Here is an 18,175-nt window from a genome sequence, read left to right on the forward strand (position 1 = left end):
TTCAAGATGATAATTTTCAAAAGCAGCATAAAATTGTAGATTTTCAGCTGCATAATCTTAAGACAGATAAACAAATTACAGCAGCACACAAGCAGAAACAAAACTACACTTCACTGAGCATTCATTATCACATGCTATCAAGCAGTTATGCAGCTCTGTAGCAGTGGCCAACCTTTGGTGTGTTAGGGCTCAGAAAGCATAAAATAACATGATGGTGAGTTAACGGACCATGGCATGATAGATGATGTTGCACAGTGGCTGTTTACAGCTCCATGTCTGTACAATCTGTAACGCCTAGTGCATTGTGTTCAACATGCCGTTCGTTAATGTGAGATGATTCACACATTAGCTAGGTCTCTTTCCCAAGTATCACACAGTAAGCTCTCTGTATGTACGGTAATATACCTGGGCAATCAATGGAGGTAATAAAATAAATGTGCAAAGTGATAAAATCTAATTACAATGCAAAAGGAATTTTACGGATCAGATGATTTATCTTTTATTCCGAATTGAGGAAGATGCAGTGTGTGAAATCAATGAAGAGAAAGATCACTGCAGGAGCGATATCAAACTGATGGCAATGATCACAGAAACCAGTCAAAAGGCAACGAGGTTCAACTAGCTAAAAAGTACATAAACTAAAAATGATAATTGACTGTGCCAATAATTAAGTCATTACTGTTAATCCTGGGCACTAAATTACTAGGTATTTTTCCCTGTTAAGATTCAATGCCGTCCGTTTTCTTGCCAGCAGTGTGAAGTGCCAACTAAATAATACAATATTTCAGGCATTAATATTGTATTCAAGACAAACCTGCACACACCCTGAATGCTAGGCTAGCACTTTTCAAAACATCATTATTTAGAACAAAAAACAGGGCTTTTAGTTTGGTATGTGTCCCTCATCAAACTATATTTTATATGAATCCCCAATAAACAATTATAGAATGCCACCGAAACGCACTGAGAGAAATTAATTGCATTTGAAATAAATTGTCATTCAGTGTATTAAATGAAATCTATCAGGTATTAAAAAACTATATTTTAATACCTAACACACATTGAGGAAAAGCGTTGAGGATATGGTCACTGAGTAAAAGCTATTATATTCTCATATGCTTTAAAGGTCCATTTATAACAGAAAAATTATATAAATTCACTAACAAAGTAAGAACTGAAAAACCCCAAAAATTATCTATTGCTATCTCAATAGTGACAATATTAATTTCAAAATCAGCATGAAAATTCACGTTGTACATCAAATAAATATTTGTTTTTTTATTTGCAATTGTGATGAAGAGTAAAATTTGGAAAATGGAAAGTTAAACTGGGATTATGGTCTGAAAACATTTGCTATCTTTGCTAGCAATGCTACCAGCTAACAACAGCCTGTTTCCTTTAACATCATTACTTTTTTTCAATTATTTCATTCATTGTTCTTTATCTCTCTACATCATTGCCGATATCGTTTCCCTTTCCCCTGACTAGTCTGAAGAAGGGTCTCAACCCAAAATGTCACCCATTCCTTCTCTCCAGAGATGCTGCCTGTACAACTGAGTTACTCCAGCATTTTGTGTCCATCTACTATCTTTACTTGACATCAGATGCAGTGATAATGTTACTGAACACAGGCCTGTTGTAGTGACCAGATTTACTGCTGCTGGATGGTTTATTCTTGGTTCATAGCAAGACAAAGGTGATACTGGTTCACAATTGAAGTTTTCGGATCAAAGCTGCAGAAATATGATCCTGCCAGAGGGTGAAAGACATGGGGAGAATTACGTATGGCAAACATTCCTTGCCATGCCCAGATTATTATATTCTATGTGTAGGAAGGAACTGCAGATGTTGGTTTAAACCAAAGATAGACACAAAAAGCTGGAGTAACTCCGCAGGACAGGCAGGAGTAAATGAATGGGTGATGTTTCGGGTCGAGACCCTTCTTCAGACTAGTTAGGGAAAAGCGAGATGAAAACGATGATGTGGAAAAATAAAGAACAATGAATGAAAGATATGCAAAAAGTAATTATGATAAAGGAAATGGGCTATTTTTTCTGTGATCACTCTGACAACCAGGCTTACCAACTCAAAATGTTCCTTGTTACCCCATAGGCAAGAATGCAAAGATAATATAATATTTATAGAATTAAAACTATATATTTTTTACATATTCCATCAGAGTGATATAAGGTGACATAAGATGCAAATCATATATATGTTTACATTAGAAAAGACTTATGGAGCCAAAATGTGCAGCTGCAGTCTGCTTTTCTCATCCTCTCTCAAATTAGTAATTCTGAATTTTTGTGGGAAATGGTGGTGGGGCAACCTATGTTTCATCAGAATGCAAAACGGGTCTGTTGTTAATACATTACTGCCTTCTCAAAAACTGACATTTGGCTGCAAAATGATAGTATTCAGATAGTTAATCAGTTTATGTGCCTTGCAGAAATTCATGGGATTTGTTGGGACTGCCAAGTAGCATCAATTCACCTGGTTTCCCTTCACTTGATGATGGAGCATAATAGAGCTTCAGTTCTCTGAACCATAGAGATGTCTTGTGAATGGATAGCTAACATAAATTGCAAATTAAAGTCTTAATAAACACTGAAATTGAATCTTAGTCGCAGTGGCCATTTGGCACTTGGCTGTAGCTTTTCAAACAGTTACAGGCAGGTTGTTTGCGAGAGGTTAGCGCAATGTATCTGAATTATATTCCCTGTAGGATGATGGAGGCATAAGACATTTCATTGAGGGAATCACAAAACTGCAGGCAATTGAAAGTAAGAGCAACTAGATAAGAGAAAACAAAATTAAAGTATGTCGGAAGGAACTGTAGATGCCGGTTTAAACCGAAGATAGACACTAAAAGCTGGAGTAACTCAGCGGGTCAGAGCATCTCTGGAGAACAGGAATAGGTTACGTTTCGAGTCAAGACCCTTCTTCAGCTGAGAGCCAGGGGAAAGGGAAACGAGAGATATAGACGGCGATAAAGAGAGATATAGAACAAATGAATCAAAGATCTACATAAAAGTAACAATGTAACGGAAACAGGCCATTGTTAGCTGTAGGCGAGGTGAAACCTGAAACTCACCAGGTCGACAGTGAAACTAGTACAACGACTAGGATGGGGGAAGGATGGAGGGAGAGGGGATTCAAGGGTTATCTGAAGTTAGATAAATCAATATTCAGATGCTGGGTTGTAAGCTGCCCAAGCAAAATATGAGGTGCTGTTCCTATAATTTGCATTTGGCAAAGGTTGTACACTGATTCAGTATTTAGTCAGACAATAAATGCATGATCAGTGTAACATTCACCAGACATTCAGTCAGCATCAGGAGTCACCTGGATTCCAACTGTGTCCATGTAACACATTTCTGCTGAAGTAAAGACCAGTCGATATGTAAAGTCTTAATTTTGCTCTTTCACCTAGGGAGGATACAGCTGACAACTTGTATGTAGATTGAAATAGTCATCCCTGATACCCTTTGATCACTTTCCTTTATTAGCAGTTTAATTTCGCACAGAGGCTCTATTGGGCACTGGTAAGACCACATTTGGAATATTGTGAGCTATTTTGGGCACCATATCTGAGGAAGGATGTGCTGACTCTGGAAAGGGTCCAGAGGAGATTTACAAGAATGATTCCAGGAATGAGTAGGTTAACCTACGATGAGCATTTGGCGGCAGTGGGCCTGTACTCGCGGGGGTTTAGAAGAATGAGGGGAGACCTCTGAAATACAGAATAGTGAAAGGCTTGGATAGAGTGGATGTGGGTGGATGTTTCCACTAGTGGGAGAGTCTAGGACAAGAGGTCAGAGCCTCAGAATTAAAGGATGTTCTTTTAGGAAAGAAATTATGAGAAATTTCTTTAGTCAGAGGGTGGTGAATCTGTGGAATTCTTTGCCACAGAAGGCTGTGGAGGCCAAGTCAGTGGATATTTTTAAGGCGGAGATAGATAAGATTATTGATTAGTACAGGTGGCAAGGGGTGATGCGGAGAAGGCAGGAGAATGGGGTTAGGAGGGGGAGATAGATCAGCCATGATTGAATGGCGGAGTAGACATGATGGGTTGAATGGCCTAATTCTACTCCTATTCCTTAAGACATGATATCTACAAAGCACAATAGCATTAACCGATTACCACAACTCCCTCGAAACTTTTCCATATGATATGCAATATATGGCTAGTGAGGAGGATGAAGATCTATAAAACTGTGATCTGTAATTCTATGCACAGACTAGTATGACACGTGAAACTTGCAGTTAAACCAGCTAAATGTTTATTCTTCCATTGACCCAGTATTAATGGAAGTTTGGGTTAGCTACTTACCTTATGAATAAGATCCCATGCCAAATGTGACAAAAGAATCCGATCACACCATGAGGGACACCTTGTATTCATGTATTGCTTTCCCTGATTTGAGTCTTCACTGTACGGATAGCTGGAAAAGAGAAACCAGGATAATTTACTGTTTTTATTGGGAAGAAATAATTATAAAGGAGAAAATGAAAGACTGTGTAGTTAAATATTGTCTATGGTATTTATGTTCCCAAATGAAAAAGGAATGGTATAGGTAAAATATGACAATATCTTTTAATTAATTATTGGAGCATTTAGCAAAGTGCTAAGCATGGTTTGTTATTTTTTTATTTTTGTGCCATGAAAAGCAGTTATACTTCTCCTACTGTTGTTAATTACCCGAGTGTTTTATGCAACTAACCAAGCCCCCTCAGAAACTCTTCCAATACCTTTTAAAACAGGATTTGCAATCATCCACCTTTGTCATAAAGTCACACAGCGAGACAGCACAGGAAAAGGCCCTATAGCACACTGTTCCTGCACTGAACATTAATCACCCATTTACACAAATTTGACATTAATCTCTTTTTTAAATTAAAAATTGTTCCCATATTCTTAAAAATCTTCCTGAAATGCTACCACTTGCTTACACAATCAGGATATTTTACAGTGGCCCATTAGATCATATTTCTTTGGGATATGAAACAAAACCTGCACATCCAGAGGTAACTCATGGGGGTCACAGGAATAACGTGCAAATTCCACACAGACAACACCCAAGCTCAGGTCTCTGATGCAGTGAGACAGCAGCTCTACTGGCTGTGCCACAGTATCCTCAAGATTTGAGATAGTCTGCTGTGGGTTAAGAAAGTTGTTGACATCTGTTGAAGCCCCATGGATCAATCTGTTTGCTGCACAAGGTTTTTTGAACCAACAGTAGAACAGAGAATGTTTTTTCTACATTGAAGTAAGACACAGCGTAACACAGCGTAAGTAACAGCGTTTGTGCTGGGGCCTCAATGTTAACAAGCAAGACCTCTGGATAGAAGGAATAGGTGATGTTTCGAGACGAGACCCTTCTTCAGACTTTGGCTGGTTTGAAAAAGAAGTTAGATGAAGCTCAGGGTTCGAAGTTGAATGTGATGCCGCAGCACAGAGCTTCATAGCACCCAGACTGGAAATTGTGGCCATTTCATTGCCACATTATGTAACCACGGAAAACAGCCAGGTTTTGATTTCCATTATTTTGCTTTCAACTTCAAGTTATACAGCACAGAAACAGATCTTTAGGCCGAACATGGTCAATGGTGACTAAGATTCCTCTGCAAACAAGTCCCATTTGCTCCCATTAGACACATATCCCTCTGAACCTTTCCAACCAGGGCCGGCCATAAGCCGATTGGACCGATTGCTCCCAATTGGGCCCCGCACCTAAGGGGGCCCCGCGCTAGTAATCAAAAGATCCTAGAGCTCCGCAACTGTTCCCCCGCAACACTGCGAGAGGGATAACTGAACCAGCGTTGCTTTCGTCCGTCTGTCCGCACGTTCGCTCGCTCTTGGTGCCGGCGCTTCTCCCCTCAGTCTCCGCCAAACAAAACACACACACACACACACACACACACACACACACACACACACACACACACACACACACACACACACACACACACACACACACACACACACACACACACACACACACACACAGCATGTCCGGCAGATCGGTTCGAGGCGGGCCGAGACCTGGGGTAGCTTTGAGGAGCAGGGCGAAGGATGACATCAAACGGGTAATGGCAGCTATCGAAAAAGTGGTAAGGGGAAAAAAAAAAAATCCGAAGAATTTCCTGAAAACCTGAAGAATTTTTTCCGAAGGGAAAAAAACCCGATGGTTACTAAAAGAAAGGGGGGGGGGAACACACACCTTCTCCTCGTGCCCAGAAATGCCGCCCGACCCACTGCATTTTGTGTCTATTCTTTAATATCTCAGCTTTGCTTTGGAGTAATGTACTCTCGGCTGGGGTAGATCTAGGGGGGTGGAGGGGGGAAGAAAGGGGTTGACAGGGAGGGGGGGATGGAGAAGGGGGAGGTGGGTCATTCCCTCACGGTCCCAGGGCAGCGCTCCCACCCCTCCAGTCGCCGTGCTTCACACATTCAGCCCCGGCTCCACCCCTCTCTTTCCCCGGGGAGACGCAGTGAACAATACAGGGATCGCTGGGCCAGGGGTTGGAGCAACGTTTACAAACCTCGGCCTCAGCTCACACCCGTCCGCCCAGACCCCGGCATCCGCTCTTGCCGCCGGCCCTCTCCTCTCTTTCCCTTGCCTCCCTCCCTTCCCTTCTTCCCTTCCCTCCCTCCCTCCCTCTCTCTCTTTTTCCTTCTCTCCTTCCGTCCCTCCCTTCTTTCTCTCCTTCCTCTCTCTCTTTTCCCTTCTCCCTTTCCATCCCTCTCTTCTTTCTCTTTTCTTTACTTCCCTCACTCTCTTCTCTCCTTCCTCCCTTCTCTCCCTCCCTCCCTTCCCTCTCTAATAGCTGCTTCCCCACAGCCATCAGGCTATTAAACCTGGCTCGGCCAAAACTCTGATTATTAATAACCACTTTCTGCTATTTGCACTTTATCAGTTTATTTATTCATGTGTGTATATATTTATATCATGGTATATGGACACATTTATCTGTTTTGTAGTAAATGCCTACTATTTTCTGTGTGCTTAAGCAAAGCAAGAATTTAATTGTCCTATACAGGGACACATGACAATAAACTCACTTGAACTTGAACTTGAACCCTTCTCTCCCACACACACATAACACACAGACAACTAACACACACACAACCAAGACACACACACAGACAACTAAGTTTAGATAGGGTAGAAGCCCAAAGGGTAGGATGGGGCTGAAGCCCAAAATTTAATGCCTGGACTGTATTTTCTCCAACAGTTATTGGTTTTCCAGGATCTGGTTAATTTTTTTTTCATGTCACAGTCACTAAAACAAGTGGTATTGTAATTATGTACTTTTCAGAGGTGATCTACACATTTTGGTTGTTACTTGTAGGCTTACATGTATGCAATTTTATATTAAAATGTAGCTTAGATCTATTTGGTCCATTAACTCGCAGGCACTTTTTAAGCGCACATTTTGATTACTTTCCTTTCTACCATAGAGATATGAAGTCTATAATAGACTTTATTTGTATTTCTATGATTCTACAGACCTTGGCTGGGAACTTGGGGCTCACCAAAATTGTTCCCAATTGGGCCCCACACCTCCTAAGGCCGGCCCTGTTTCCAACCCATGTAACTGTCCAAATGTATTTTATATAGTGTTGTTGCATCCGCCTCAACCACTTTCTCTGATAGCTCGTTCCATATACACACCACACTCGGTGTAAAAAAGTTGTACTCAGGTTGCTTTTAAATCTTTCCCTTCCTAACTTGAGCCTCGGGCATCTGGTTTTTGGTTTCTCTTCCACGGGAAGTGCATTCACACAACAAATGCCTCTCATGATTTTATATATCGATGTCAGGTCACACTTCTGTCTCCTACTCTCCAGAGAATAAAGTCCTCCAAAAAAACCATAAAGCACCAGAGTAACTCAGCGGGTCGGACAACATCTGGAGGACATGGAAAGATTACGTTTTAGGACAGGATGCTTCTTCGGACAGATTGACTGATGGCAGTAGGAGGGAACAAGCTGGATGAGATGTGACAGGGGTGGGAACAGGGCCGGGAAAGTGAGAGGTGTGGATACAGGGGAGGGTGGTTGGTGGTGGGGGGTAGATGTTGATTTGGGTGGACCAAAGCGAGAGATGAAAAAGAAACAAAACTGCGTAAGATAAAGAGAGAAGAGAAATTAAGTGTAAACTCAGAGGTTGGGATATATGTGGAAGGACAGAGGGAGAAGGGGAAAGGGAGGTGGAATAATGTGAAAAACACCCAGATGTGGCACAGGGAATAAAAGGGGGAGGAGGCTAACCTAAAATTGGATTATTCAATGTTCATACTGTTGGGTTGTAAGCTACCCAAGCGGATACGAGGTGCTGTTGCTCTGTTTTGCCATAAAGAATAACCAACGTTGCTCCTTTTATTTAAAAAGGGGAATTCGAATAATCCAGCAATTACATCAGTAGTTGAGGTTATCGGATCAGTTTCTTAGGTATAAAATCTACTCAGATCTGCAAAAGCTTGGATTTATTCGGGTTAGTCTGCATATCTTTGTGCAGGAGAGGTCCTATTTTACAAATTACTGAGATTTTCGAGGAGGTGACAAAAATGATTGCTGAGGGTAAGGCCGTGAATGTTGCATACCTGGACTTTAGTAAAAGTTGGACAAAGTCGCTTGTTCAGAATATTTCAGCATATAGGTTTCATGGTCATTTGGTAGATTGGATACACAATTTTAAATTCAGTGGGAAATATTGGGGGGGGGGGCGGTGGAAATTGCAGAGCGTAATCCATCTGGACAAGAGTCTGGTGCGGACACTGGGAGTTTGGGAGTTAATCAGTAATGTAATTGGTAGGCACTTGGGATCTTGGGGGACAAGTGCATAGCTCTATGAAAGTAACAACATGCAGATAGGGTGATAAACAAGGCATTCATCAGTCGGGATACTGAAAATAAAAGATGGAAAGTTAGAACCATATTTGGAGTATTTGTAGTTCTGGTCTCCACAGTACAGGAAGAATGTGAAGGATTTTGAGAGGGAGATTCACCAGCATATTGCCTTGTTTGTAGAGCATTAGTATTGTAATTTGCTGTGATATCCCCTTGTACGGCTTGGTGTTAAATCTTGTTTTGCTATTTTAAAGATGCTACATTGTTGTTGTGGTTCTTTATGGAAGGCCCTCTGGAAGGCGACTCTGGGCTGTCAAAGCTGCCACAGCCAGACATAAAAACAGCTTTTTTCCGCAAGTAGTAGCTCTACTCAATAACCAAAAATCTGTAGCCTCCTTTTGCTCTGGTATTTTATTTAATTCACATGTTTAATCAATAATGCTTTATTTTAATGTTTTAATGTTTTATGTATCATTCTTAACTGTGACTGTATATCATGTTGTCACGTGTGGGCAGAGCACCAAGGCAAATTCATTGTATGTGAATACTTGGCCAATAAACTTATTCAATTCAATTCAATTAAGGTGAAAAGCGCATCTATGTCATGAGACGTTTACCTTGAGCTGAATACAACTTTCAGAACAAATTGGAGGAGAAGGGACAGATATTGTGGACCTAGGTTAGTTTGGGGTTGCAAATAGAAAGCAAAGTCCAAAGTCAAAAAAACATTAGCAAATTTGCAGATGACACAAAGCTGGGTGGCAGTATGAACTGTGAGGCAGATACTATGAGGATGCAGGGTGACTTGGACAGGTTGGGTGAGTGGGCAGGTGCATGGCAGATGCAGTTTAATGTGGATAAATGTGAGGTTATCCACTTTGGTGGCAAAAACAGGAAGGCAGATTATTATCTGAATGATGTCAAGTTGGGAAAAGGGGAAGTACAAAGAGATCTGGGGGTCCTTGTTCATCAGTCACTGAAAGAAAGCAAGTTCAACTTGTGCTTCTTTTTCAGAGCATGCACACTAACCTGAGTCCTTTAGAATTCTATGCAAATTGATCATTTGTGATCAGTCCTACTGCAACCAGAGAGCAATCTTTCTCATCGGGGACCCTCAGACTATCTTGTATCAGACTTTACTGATTTTACCTTGCACTGAAAGTTATTCCCTTATCATGTATCTGCACACTGTGAATGGCTCGATTGTAATCATGTATGGTCTTTCCGCTGGCTGGTTAGCACGCAACAAATCTTTTCACTGTACCTCGGTACACGTGACAATAAATAATCTGAGCAATAGACAATAGGTGCAGGAGTAGGCCATTTGGCCCTTCGAGTCAGCGCCGCCATTGAATGTGATCATGGCTGATCATCCCCAATCAGTATGATCAGGAATCCCCAATTCCTGCCTTCTCCTCATATCCCCTGACTCTGCTATTTTTAAGAGCAGACTAAACTAAACAGTTGGAAGGCTGCTACTAACATATTTTCATGGACAAGGTTTTCAAAATTGCAGTGGGATAAAAGTAGAGGCTTTATAACCCACCTTCCATCCATTAAACTATTAGGAAGAGATACAGATCTGTGCTGGGACCTCAGCTTTTTATCATTGATATTAATGGTCAGGACTAAGTGAATTGCAGCCAAAGTTGATGAAAGTACAAAGATAGCAAGGAAACCAAATTGTGAGGAAGCACCTGCAAAGAGATATTGATGGGTTAAGTTAGTGGGAAAAGATTTAAGGGCCTGTCCCACTTTCCCGAGTCCTTTGCCGTGTTGAAAGGACCTTAAAAAAAAAATCAAGACTTTTGTGATTTACGAACTCCTCCTCCCGACTATCTTTTTACTCGTGGACTTTTTTGGCATGCTGGAAAAAACGTCCCGAGTTACCTGATGCCCCGAGTACCTATGGCTGGCATAACGAGCCGTTACGATATATCTACGGACTCCTACGGCCTCCTACGGACTCGCTACGGACATTCTCCGAGTTTGAATCAAGGGGAAAACTCGGGGGAATTCGTGAGGAACTCGGGAAAGTGGGACAGGCCATTTAGCAGATGGATATATAATGTTGGAAATCTGAGGTTACCCATTTTGGTGGAGAAAAAGGAAAGCTGAATAATGTTTAAATGGAGAGAGTGAGTACAGTTCCTCCTGCACTTTGATTTGTGGTTTATGATTTTTAGTAAAAGCTGATCATTCTTGAATCAATTGAACTGGTACTTTTTCAGAGCAGTGAGGTTGTAAATCATACTGGAGTTGAGTACAAGGTGTGGAACTATTCAATGTTATTGGGGGAATATTAAGCTTGAAATGTGATTCTGGTATTAACAAAATTCCTGCTGGAAGGTCAACAATTGACTTTCCTGTCGGGCATTAATATGCCCCAAAATGGATGCAATATTGCTTTACACTAGGTTAAGCTTATTTTAAACTCCACAGCACATATTTCCTTAACACTGTACGAAGAAATTCTTATGAATACGATTCTATTGCTACAAACAGGTGCCAATCCCTGCCATATTGGTAACAATGGCTACGGGTTCAGAGAGATTCTACTCATCCTCCTGCAACCAAACTTTCAGTTACTATGCACAATCAAAAAAATTGGATGAAAGACTTCGGCCCACCTAACCCAAGCCGACTAGCAATCCCCATACACTAGCACCATCCTACACACTAGGGACAGTCTACAATTGTTACCGAAGCCAATTAACCTACACACCTGTACGTCTTTGGAATGTGGGATGAAACCAAAGCACCCGGAGAAAACCCACGCACATCATGGGGAGAACGTACAAACTCCGTACAGACAGCACCTGTAGTCAGAATTGAACCCGGGTCTCTGGCGCTGTAAGGCAGCCACTTTACCGCTGTACCACCGTACCATCCAATCATAATCATGATGGATTGGGAGGAACATAAGAACTTCAGAGAGTCGAGCATGTGGAGTGGACATATTATATTCAGCTTGCACCATTCAATTCTGTTGACTTCAATGGAGCTGAATTTGGAAATTGGGTGCAACACCTGACCACTACTCTACACACCCATTTTGTGCAAGGAACCAAGAATGAATTTCTGTAGGATCTGCAGGTTTGACAGTGAAAATCTACTTCCCGGTTTCATTTCAAATCTCCCACGATGAACTGTAGTGGTTTCACCAGAGAGAATCCCTGCCTGCAGCATAACATTAGCATTGCAGTGAATCAGGGACAGCTAATGACAATGTTAAAATCAATGTGCGAATACATTCAAAGATAATACCTCCTTGTGAACTGGGACATTGAGTTTAAACTATTACACATTAAAGAAAAATAAGAAATGCTTTGTAAAAGCCAACAAGATTATTTAAAACTATAAACCTGCTTCTTAATTTTGTTGTAAAACTACCAAAGTAGATGAAACTTGCTTCAAAATTGACATTGCACCTGAATAAATAATGCTTAGTTGCAAGTACAAAGGGCCTTTGAATTGAAAGCTGGAATAATGTATTTTTAAAATGGTAATTCATTGCTTTCATGTTAATAAGATCTCTTATTTTTTTTTAAGGGGATTCTTTTCTGTGGTTATATTAATAGCCTTGCATTATGATATAAACATGTCCAATGGCAGCTTTCTTGCAGAATAAACTAAGAGACGTGTAACTCATTTGAAAAAAAATAATCAGTATGGTAAACACAGCACTGCAAACATTACAGTTAAAATACAATGTGTTAAACAGCTGCTACTTGCAAATGTTACAATAACACCATGGTGACCAAGCTAACAATAGGGTCAAAGGTTTTAGAAGAAAATGGGGTCAATCAGGCTGCAGGAGTAAAGGACAAGTAGTGCAAATATTACTTGAATCACTACACTGCATATCAGATCAAAATTACAAGGTAGGTTTACTACAGTATATTCTGGATCCCTTCTGTCGACATAAGCTGAAAACATGCCTTTCATAAAAGCCAGCAAGAGCTAAATTTTATGCACCAATGCTGTTACTGTGATATGAATTTTTACGTAATGAGAGAAATGTGAAATAGAGACTGACTTATAATTAACAACATTCAATGATCTCATTGACCAGTAACCACGTCACTTAAAATTTGCTAACAAGGCAACAAAATAAAAGGTGAGCCTGCAAATGAGAAGTCCTGGACAAGATTTCATTAACCCCAATGTAAACTACCCTGGGATGTCCTGCTCTATGTGCACATCTTGTATATCCCTGCAGGTTACATGGCAACCTAATACAATGAAAAACATGTGCAGGTCACTCTAGCATGCTGATTAATTTCTCAAGATTAGTATTCCTGAATGCTTATCAGAATGCAAACTTCACCAAAGGGCGTGTACAATGGCAAAAAAAATCACTTTTAAACAATGTCACTTTACAACCTTCCAGAGTCAATACCGTAATTAATGAATTGCTTGATAATGCAACAATTACTTGCATGTTTGCCCTTCCTGAAGAAGTCTTCATTCACAACCTCATCTGTCTTATTCATTACTGATATTCACAAATTAAAAAAGATACCCCCTCTGCTTTATTGCTTATAGTTGGAGTTGTCAAGGATGTGTTTAGTTTTGACTAACACTTACTTTCAGACGAAAGTGATCAGTTCAGGGAATGCAATTTTAAATAAAGCTCTCAGTGAATTCTCAAGCCAAGTTAGGGGTATCCTCATGCACCTTTTTGGCATGAAGCACAGACATGATTCATGCTGACAAAGATCTGCTGTGAGACTCTCTGCCTGGTCACCAGAATGAAATTGCATTATGGGTTACATTAGAAAGTGGGCATGACATCATTTCTCTTGTGTCAACTGCTCAAAGCAATTACATTGGCGAATAAGGCAATGACAGAAAATGTTATAAAATTATGTAGGAAGGAACAGCAGATGCTGGTTTAAACCAAAGATAGACACAAAAAGCTGTAGAAACTTAGCGGGTCAGACAGAATCTCTGAAGAAAAATAATTCTTCTGAAGAAGGGTCTCAACCCGAAACATCACCTATTCCTTTTCTCCAGAGAGTCTGACCTGCTGAGTTACTCCAGCTTTTTGTGTCTATGTTAAAGTATGTTGTGTCTATCTTCATGGAAAAGAACACAGGATACCTGCTTAAGATAATGGTGAATTACAGCCACAAAGTGAATGACAGGAAATCAAAAGAAAAAAAATCATTGGTTATAATAAATAATAATAATAATTTTATTTATAGAGCACTTTAAAAACAATCATAGCTGCAACAAAGTGCTGTACATCACTAATCATTGACAAAAAAGTTAATACACACCAAAAATAACAATCAAAAGAAATAGTAGGAAAAGACATGTAAAATAAAGAAACATCAAAAACACCACAAACAGAAGCAAAGCCTCAGGCATGGTCAAAAGCCAGGGAGTACAAATGTGTTTTAACACTGGATTTGAAGATGGACAGAGAGGGGGTCTGTCTGATGTGCAATGGCAGGGTGTTCCAGAGTGCCGGAGCAGCAACAGAGAAAGCTCTATCCCCTCTGAGCCTCCGACTAGACCTCGGTACCTCCAGGAGCAGCTGACCAGCTGACCAGAGGGACCGGGCAGGAGCGTATGGATGGAGCAGCTCAGAGAGGTAAGGCGGGGCGAGCCCATTCAGAGATTTTAAAACAAATAACAGTATCTTAAAATGAACTCGAAAGTGCACCGGGAGCCAGTGGAGGGAGGCCAGAATTGGCGATATGTGCTCCCTCTTTCGAGTCCCTGTTAAAAGGTGAGCAGCAGCATTCTGAACCAACTGGAGACGAGCCAGTGAAGAACGAGCAACACCAAAATAGAGCGCGTTACAGTAATCCAGCCTAGATGTAATAAAGGCATGGATTACTGTCTCAAAATGCAGCCGCTCGAGAATGGGCTTCACCTTCGCCAGCTTCCTTAGGTGAAAGAAGCTGGACTTAACCACCGCGCATATTTGGCGATCTAATTTAAAGTCACTGTCCATCCTAAAACCCAGGTTCACAACTGTTGGCTTCACATACCTTGACAATGGACCTAAATCAACAAATGGAGGTTCATGGCAGCCATTGGGATCAAATAAAATCACCTCTGTCTTCTTTTCATTAAATCCAAGAAAGTTTAGGGCCAACCAGGACTTAATGTCATCAAGACAAGACAGAAGCGATTTTACAGAAAAGGAGTCTTCCCCCCTCAGCGGCAAATAAAGCTGGGTATCATCTGCATAACAGTGGAAGGAGATGCCATGCTTTCTAAGGATGGAACCCAGAGGAAGTATGTACAGCGAGAAAAGCAAGGGCCCCAGAATCGAACCCTGTGGAACCCCATATGACAGGGGAGCGGAAGAGGAAAAGAAACTTTGGGGGAAATTAATGGAACTGAAAGGCAATAAATCACTGGGGCCAATAGATCTACATCCTAATATTGAAGATGATGTTTATGGAAAATAAGATTTTATCTACAAAACTCCATAAAGTTTAGAGAGATTGCACAGAATGGTTTAGGTTTAGATCTATAATAGTCACATGTACACGAGGACAGTGAAAAGTTTGTTTTGCATGTTGTTATTATTGCACTATTATTGATTGGTTGTTTTTTATGTGTACGTATGCAAGTATGTATATACACCCACGGAACTTTTTATTTCTCATATATTTTATTGTTTACTGTGTAGAATGTTTACATATTCTGCTGTGCTGTAGCAAGTAAGAATTTCATTGTTCTTTCTGGAACATATGACAACAAAAACATTCTTGTCTCTTAACTCTTGTCTATTCAATCAGATCAGATAAAATTCTAGATAAATACAATCAAGTCAAAGTCAAGTGCCATAGATAGTGCAAAGGGGAAGATACAGAGTGCAGAATATAGTTCTCGGCATAGTAGTGCAGCAGTTCCATGGGGTAGAGTTCCAGTTCTATGGGGTAGAGCTGAATTGAACAGTATGCTGCTGTTCGTAACCGTTGCCCTGCGTATGGAAAATTATGTCGATTTTGTAACAAATAGAATAATTTCTTCAGATGCTGTCATTCGTGTAGCAACAGATTTCAAACAAGGCAATCTGTTAACTCACTTGGCCATGAGAACCTGCTCTCAGAATGCTCTCAACCAGTTTCCACAGATTTGCAGGCTGCTAGCGAAGGTTATGACTTCAATGTGCATTCCTTGTCTGATTTAATGCACAAACAACTGGACCCCAAGGTCACTTTGCTCGTTAATGGCAAGAATTTTTATCTGAAAGTTGACACAGGGGCCAGGTGTAACATGATCTGTCTCGCTGTTTTGAAAAAGTTACGAAAAAAGAGACTGTCACTCCTACGGCTACCTCCCTTCTCCCATTTGCAGGAGGTCCAGTGCACCCTATCGGTCAAGTAGAGCTATGCCGCTGTCTTAACTCGCATGTCCACAACCTGAGTTTCTATGTCATTCGTGAGGATGTGCCGTCACTGCTGGGTGCCAAACGCATGACACGACCTGGGACTTGTCTCTTTCAGCCCTTCTGTTTGTCATCTGACTACAGCCTGTGACTTTAGCCAACAAATCCTGACACAATACAAAACTTCGTTTGACGACAAGCTGGGAAGGTTGCCTGTTAAGTATACAATTACTATTAACGCTGAGTTAATTTCAGATGTCCGTCCAGCTCACAAGATTCCTCATGCTATGCGGGACCGTGTTCAAAGTGAACTCAATAGAATGGTGTTTCTAGGTGTGATTGCTCCGGTCGCTGACCCCTTGGATTGGGTTTCCACTATGGTTGTCCTAAGGACTTAAACACAGCCATTAAACGACCTCACTATCCCATGCGCACTGTGGACGAGAAAGCAGCGCAGATGGCTGAAGCAACTGTATTCACAGTACTAGATGCCAAGATTTCATTCTGGCAGATTTCGCTGGAACACAAGTTAACTCCAAGTTAACCACCTTCAACACACCGTTCGGGCATTACAGATTTCTTCGCATGCCTTTTGGCATAAGCTCTGCTGGTGAAGTATTTCAACAAGCTATGGAGCAGTTGTTTGCAGGTTACCCATGCTCCATTGTAGTGGATGACATCCTCGTTGTGGGACGAACTGTCAAAGAACACAATGCTAATCTGACAAAGGTCCTGGAATGAGCTCCCAGCACCCACAGACGTGCTCGGTCTGCAGAGATTCCTTGGCACAGTTAACCACTTGAGCAAATTTATTCCTGACTTCAGTGAAATATCAGTCCCGTTGCACCAGCTAACAAACAAAGGCACTGCTTCGACCTGGCACGGGCAACAGCAGAGGGCATTCGATACTATTATGCAGCAGATGTCCTGTGCTCTTACTCTCGCTTATTTTGATCCTAAACGACCAGTCACACTGACTTGACGTTTCACAACACGGATTGGGCGCAGCATGTCTTCAAAATGATGGTAGCGGCAATAAACCTGTCGCCTATGCCTTGTGCACTAGGACTGACACACAACGACGATACGCCCAAATTGAGAAAGAGCAGCTGGCGGTTGTTTTTGCCTGCAAGAAATTTAACAACTTTATCTTCAGACATACGGTCACGTTTGAAATTGACCACCAACCTCTGATCAGCATCTTTAACAAACCGATCCACGACTCTCCAGGGCGCCTATAGCGGATGCTGCTGCATCTTCAAAAATATGACATTGTTCTGACCTACAAACGTGGTAGGGATATGCACCTGGCTGACACTCTCTTGTGTGCGCCTTGGAAGACCTGTGAGGGTCCGTTCTCGCCGGATGATGACTTTATTGTAATGACTGTGTCTTTTATTCCCTCATCCTGTGTGGAGGATTTGCTTGCCCTCACTTCTGCTGACAGTACCTTATGGTCGCTCGCCTCCGTCATTAAGCGCGGCTGGCCAGACAAACGCTACAACGTTCCGCTGCAAGTTCGGCCTACCTTTGCCAGTCTGAGCTAGTGCTGCAGGATGGTATTATTGTAAAAGGACATAAGGATGTGGTTCCTGCTTCACTGCACAACAAGTATTTTAATGCAGGGCACCCAGGAGCTGAAGCCACCGCCCTGCGGGCAAGAAACATGGTTTACTGGCCTGGCATGGCCGAATACATCACCGAGAATGTGGCGTCCCACTGTGCAGTGTGTAACAGCTTGGAACCTCATCAACAAAAGCAACCACTTCTTTCGCATCCGGGTCCTGCCCTCCCGTGGTCTACAGTGGCAACCGACACATTTGAATTGCATGGCAAGCAGTACCTGGTACTTGTCGATTCGTATTCTGGATGGTTTGACATTGATTTTCTTAGCAGCCCCACTTCTCACAGGGTAGTTTCAAAGCTTGCTCGCCATTTTGCAGACCACGGAGCTCCGTGCA

The 18,175-nt window shown here is 41.6% G+C and overlaps 1 protein-coding gene across 1 annotated transcript in view; it reads right to left on the reverse strand.

The window, feature by feature from the left end:
• LOC129703927 (inositol polyphosphate-5-phosphatase A) overlaps positions 1-18,175 on the reverse strand; it is a 537,367-nt gene that overhangs the window by 18,031 nt on the left and 501,161 nt on the right. The window contains exon 14 of the mRNA XM_055646645.1: positions 4,334-4,445. Within this exon, the coding sequence (XP_055502620.1) occupies positions 4,334-4,445 (112 nt within the window). The remainder of the gene's footprint in view (positions 1-4,333; positions 4,446-18,175) is intronic.

The sequence above is a fragment of the Leucoraja erinacea genome, chromosome 15, assembly GCF_028641065.1.
Source record: "Leucoraja erinacea ecotype New England chromosome 15, Leri_hhj_1, whole genome shotgun sequence".
Taxonomy (NCBI): Eukaryota; Metazoa; Chordata; class Chondrichthyes; order Rajiformes; family Rajidae; genus Leucoraja; species Leucoraja erinaceus.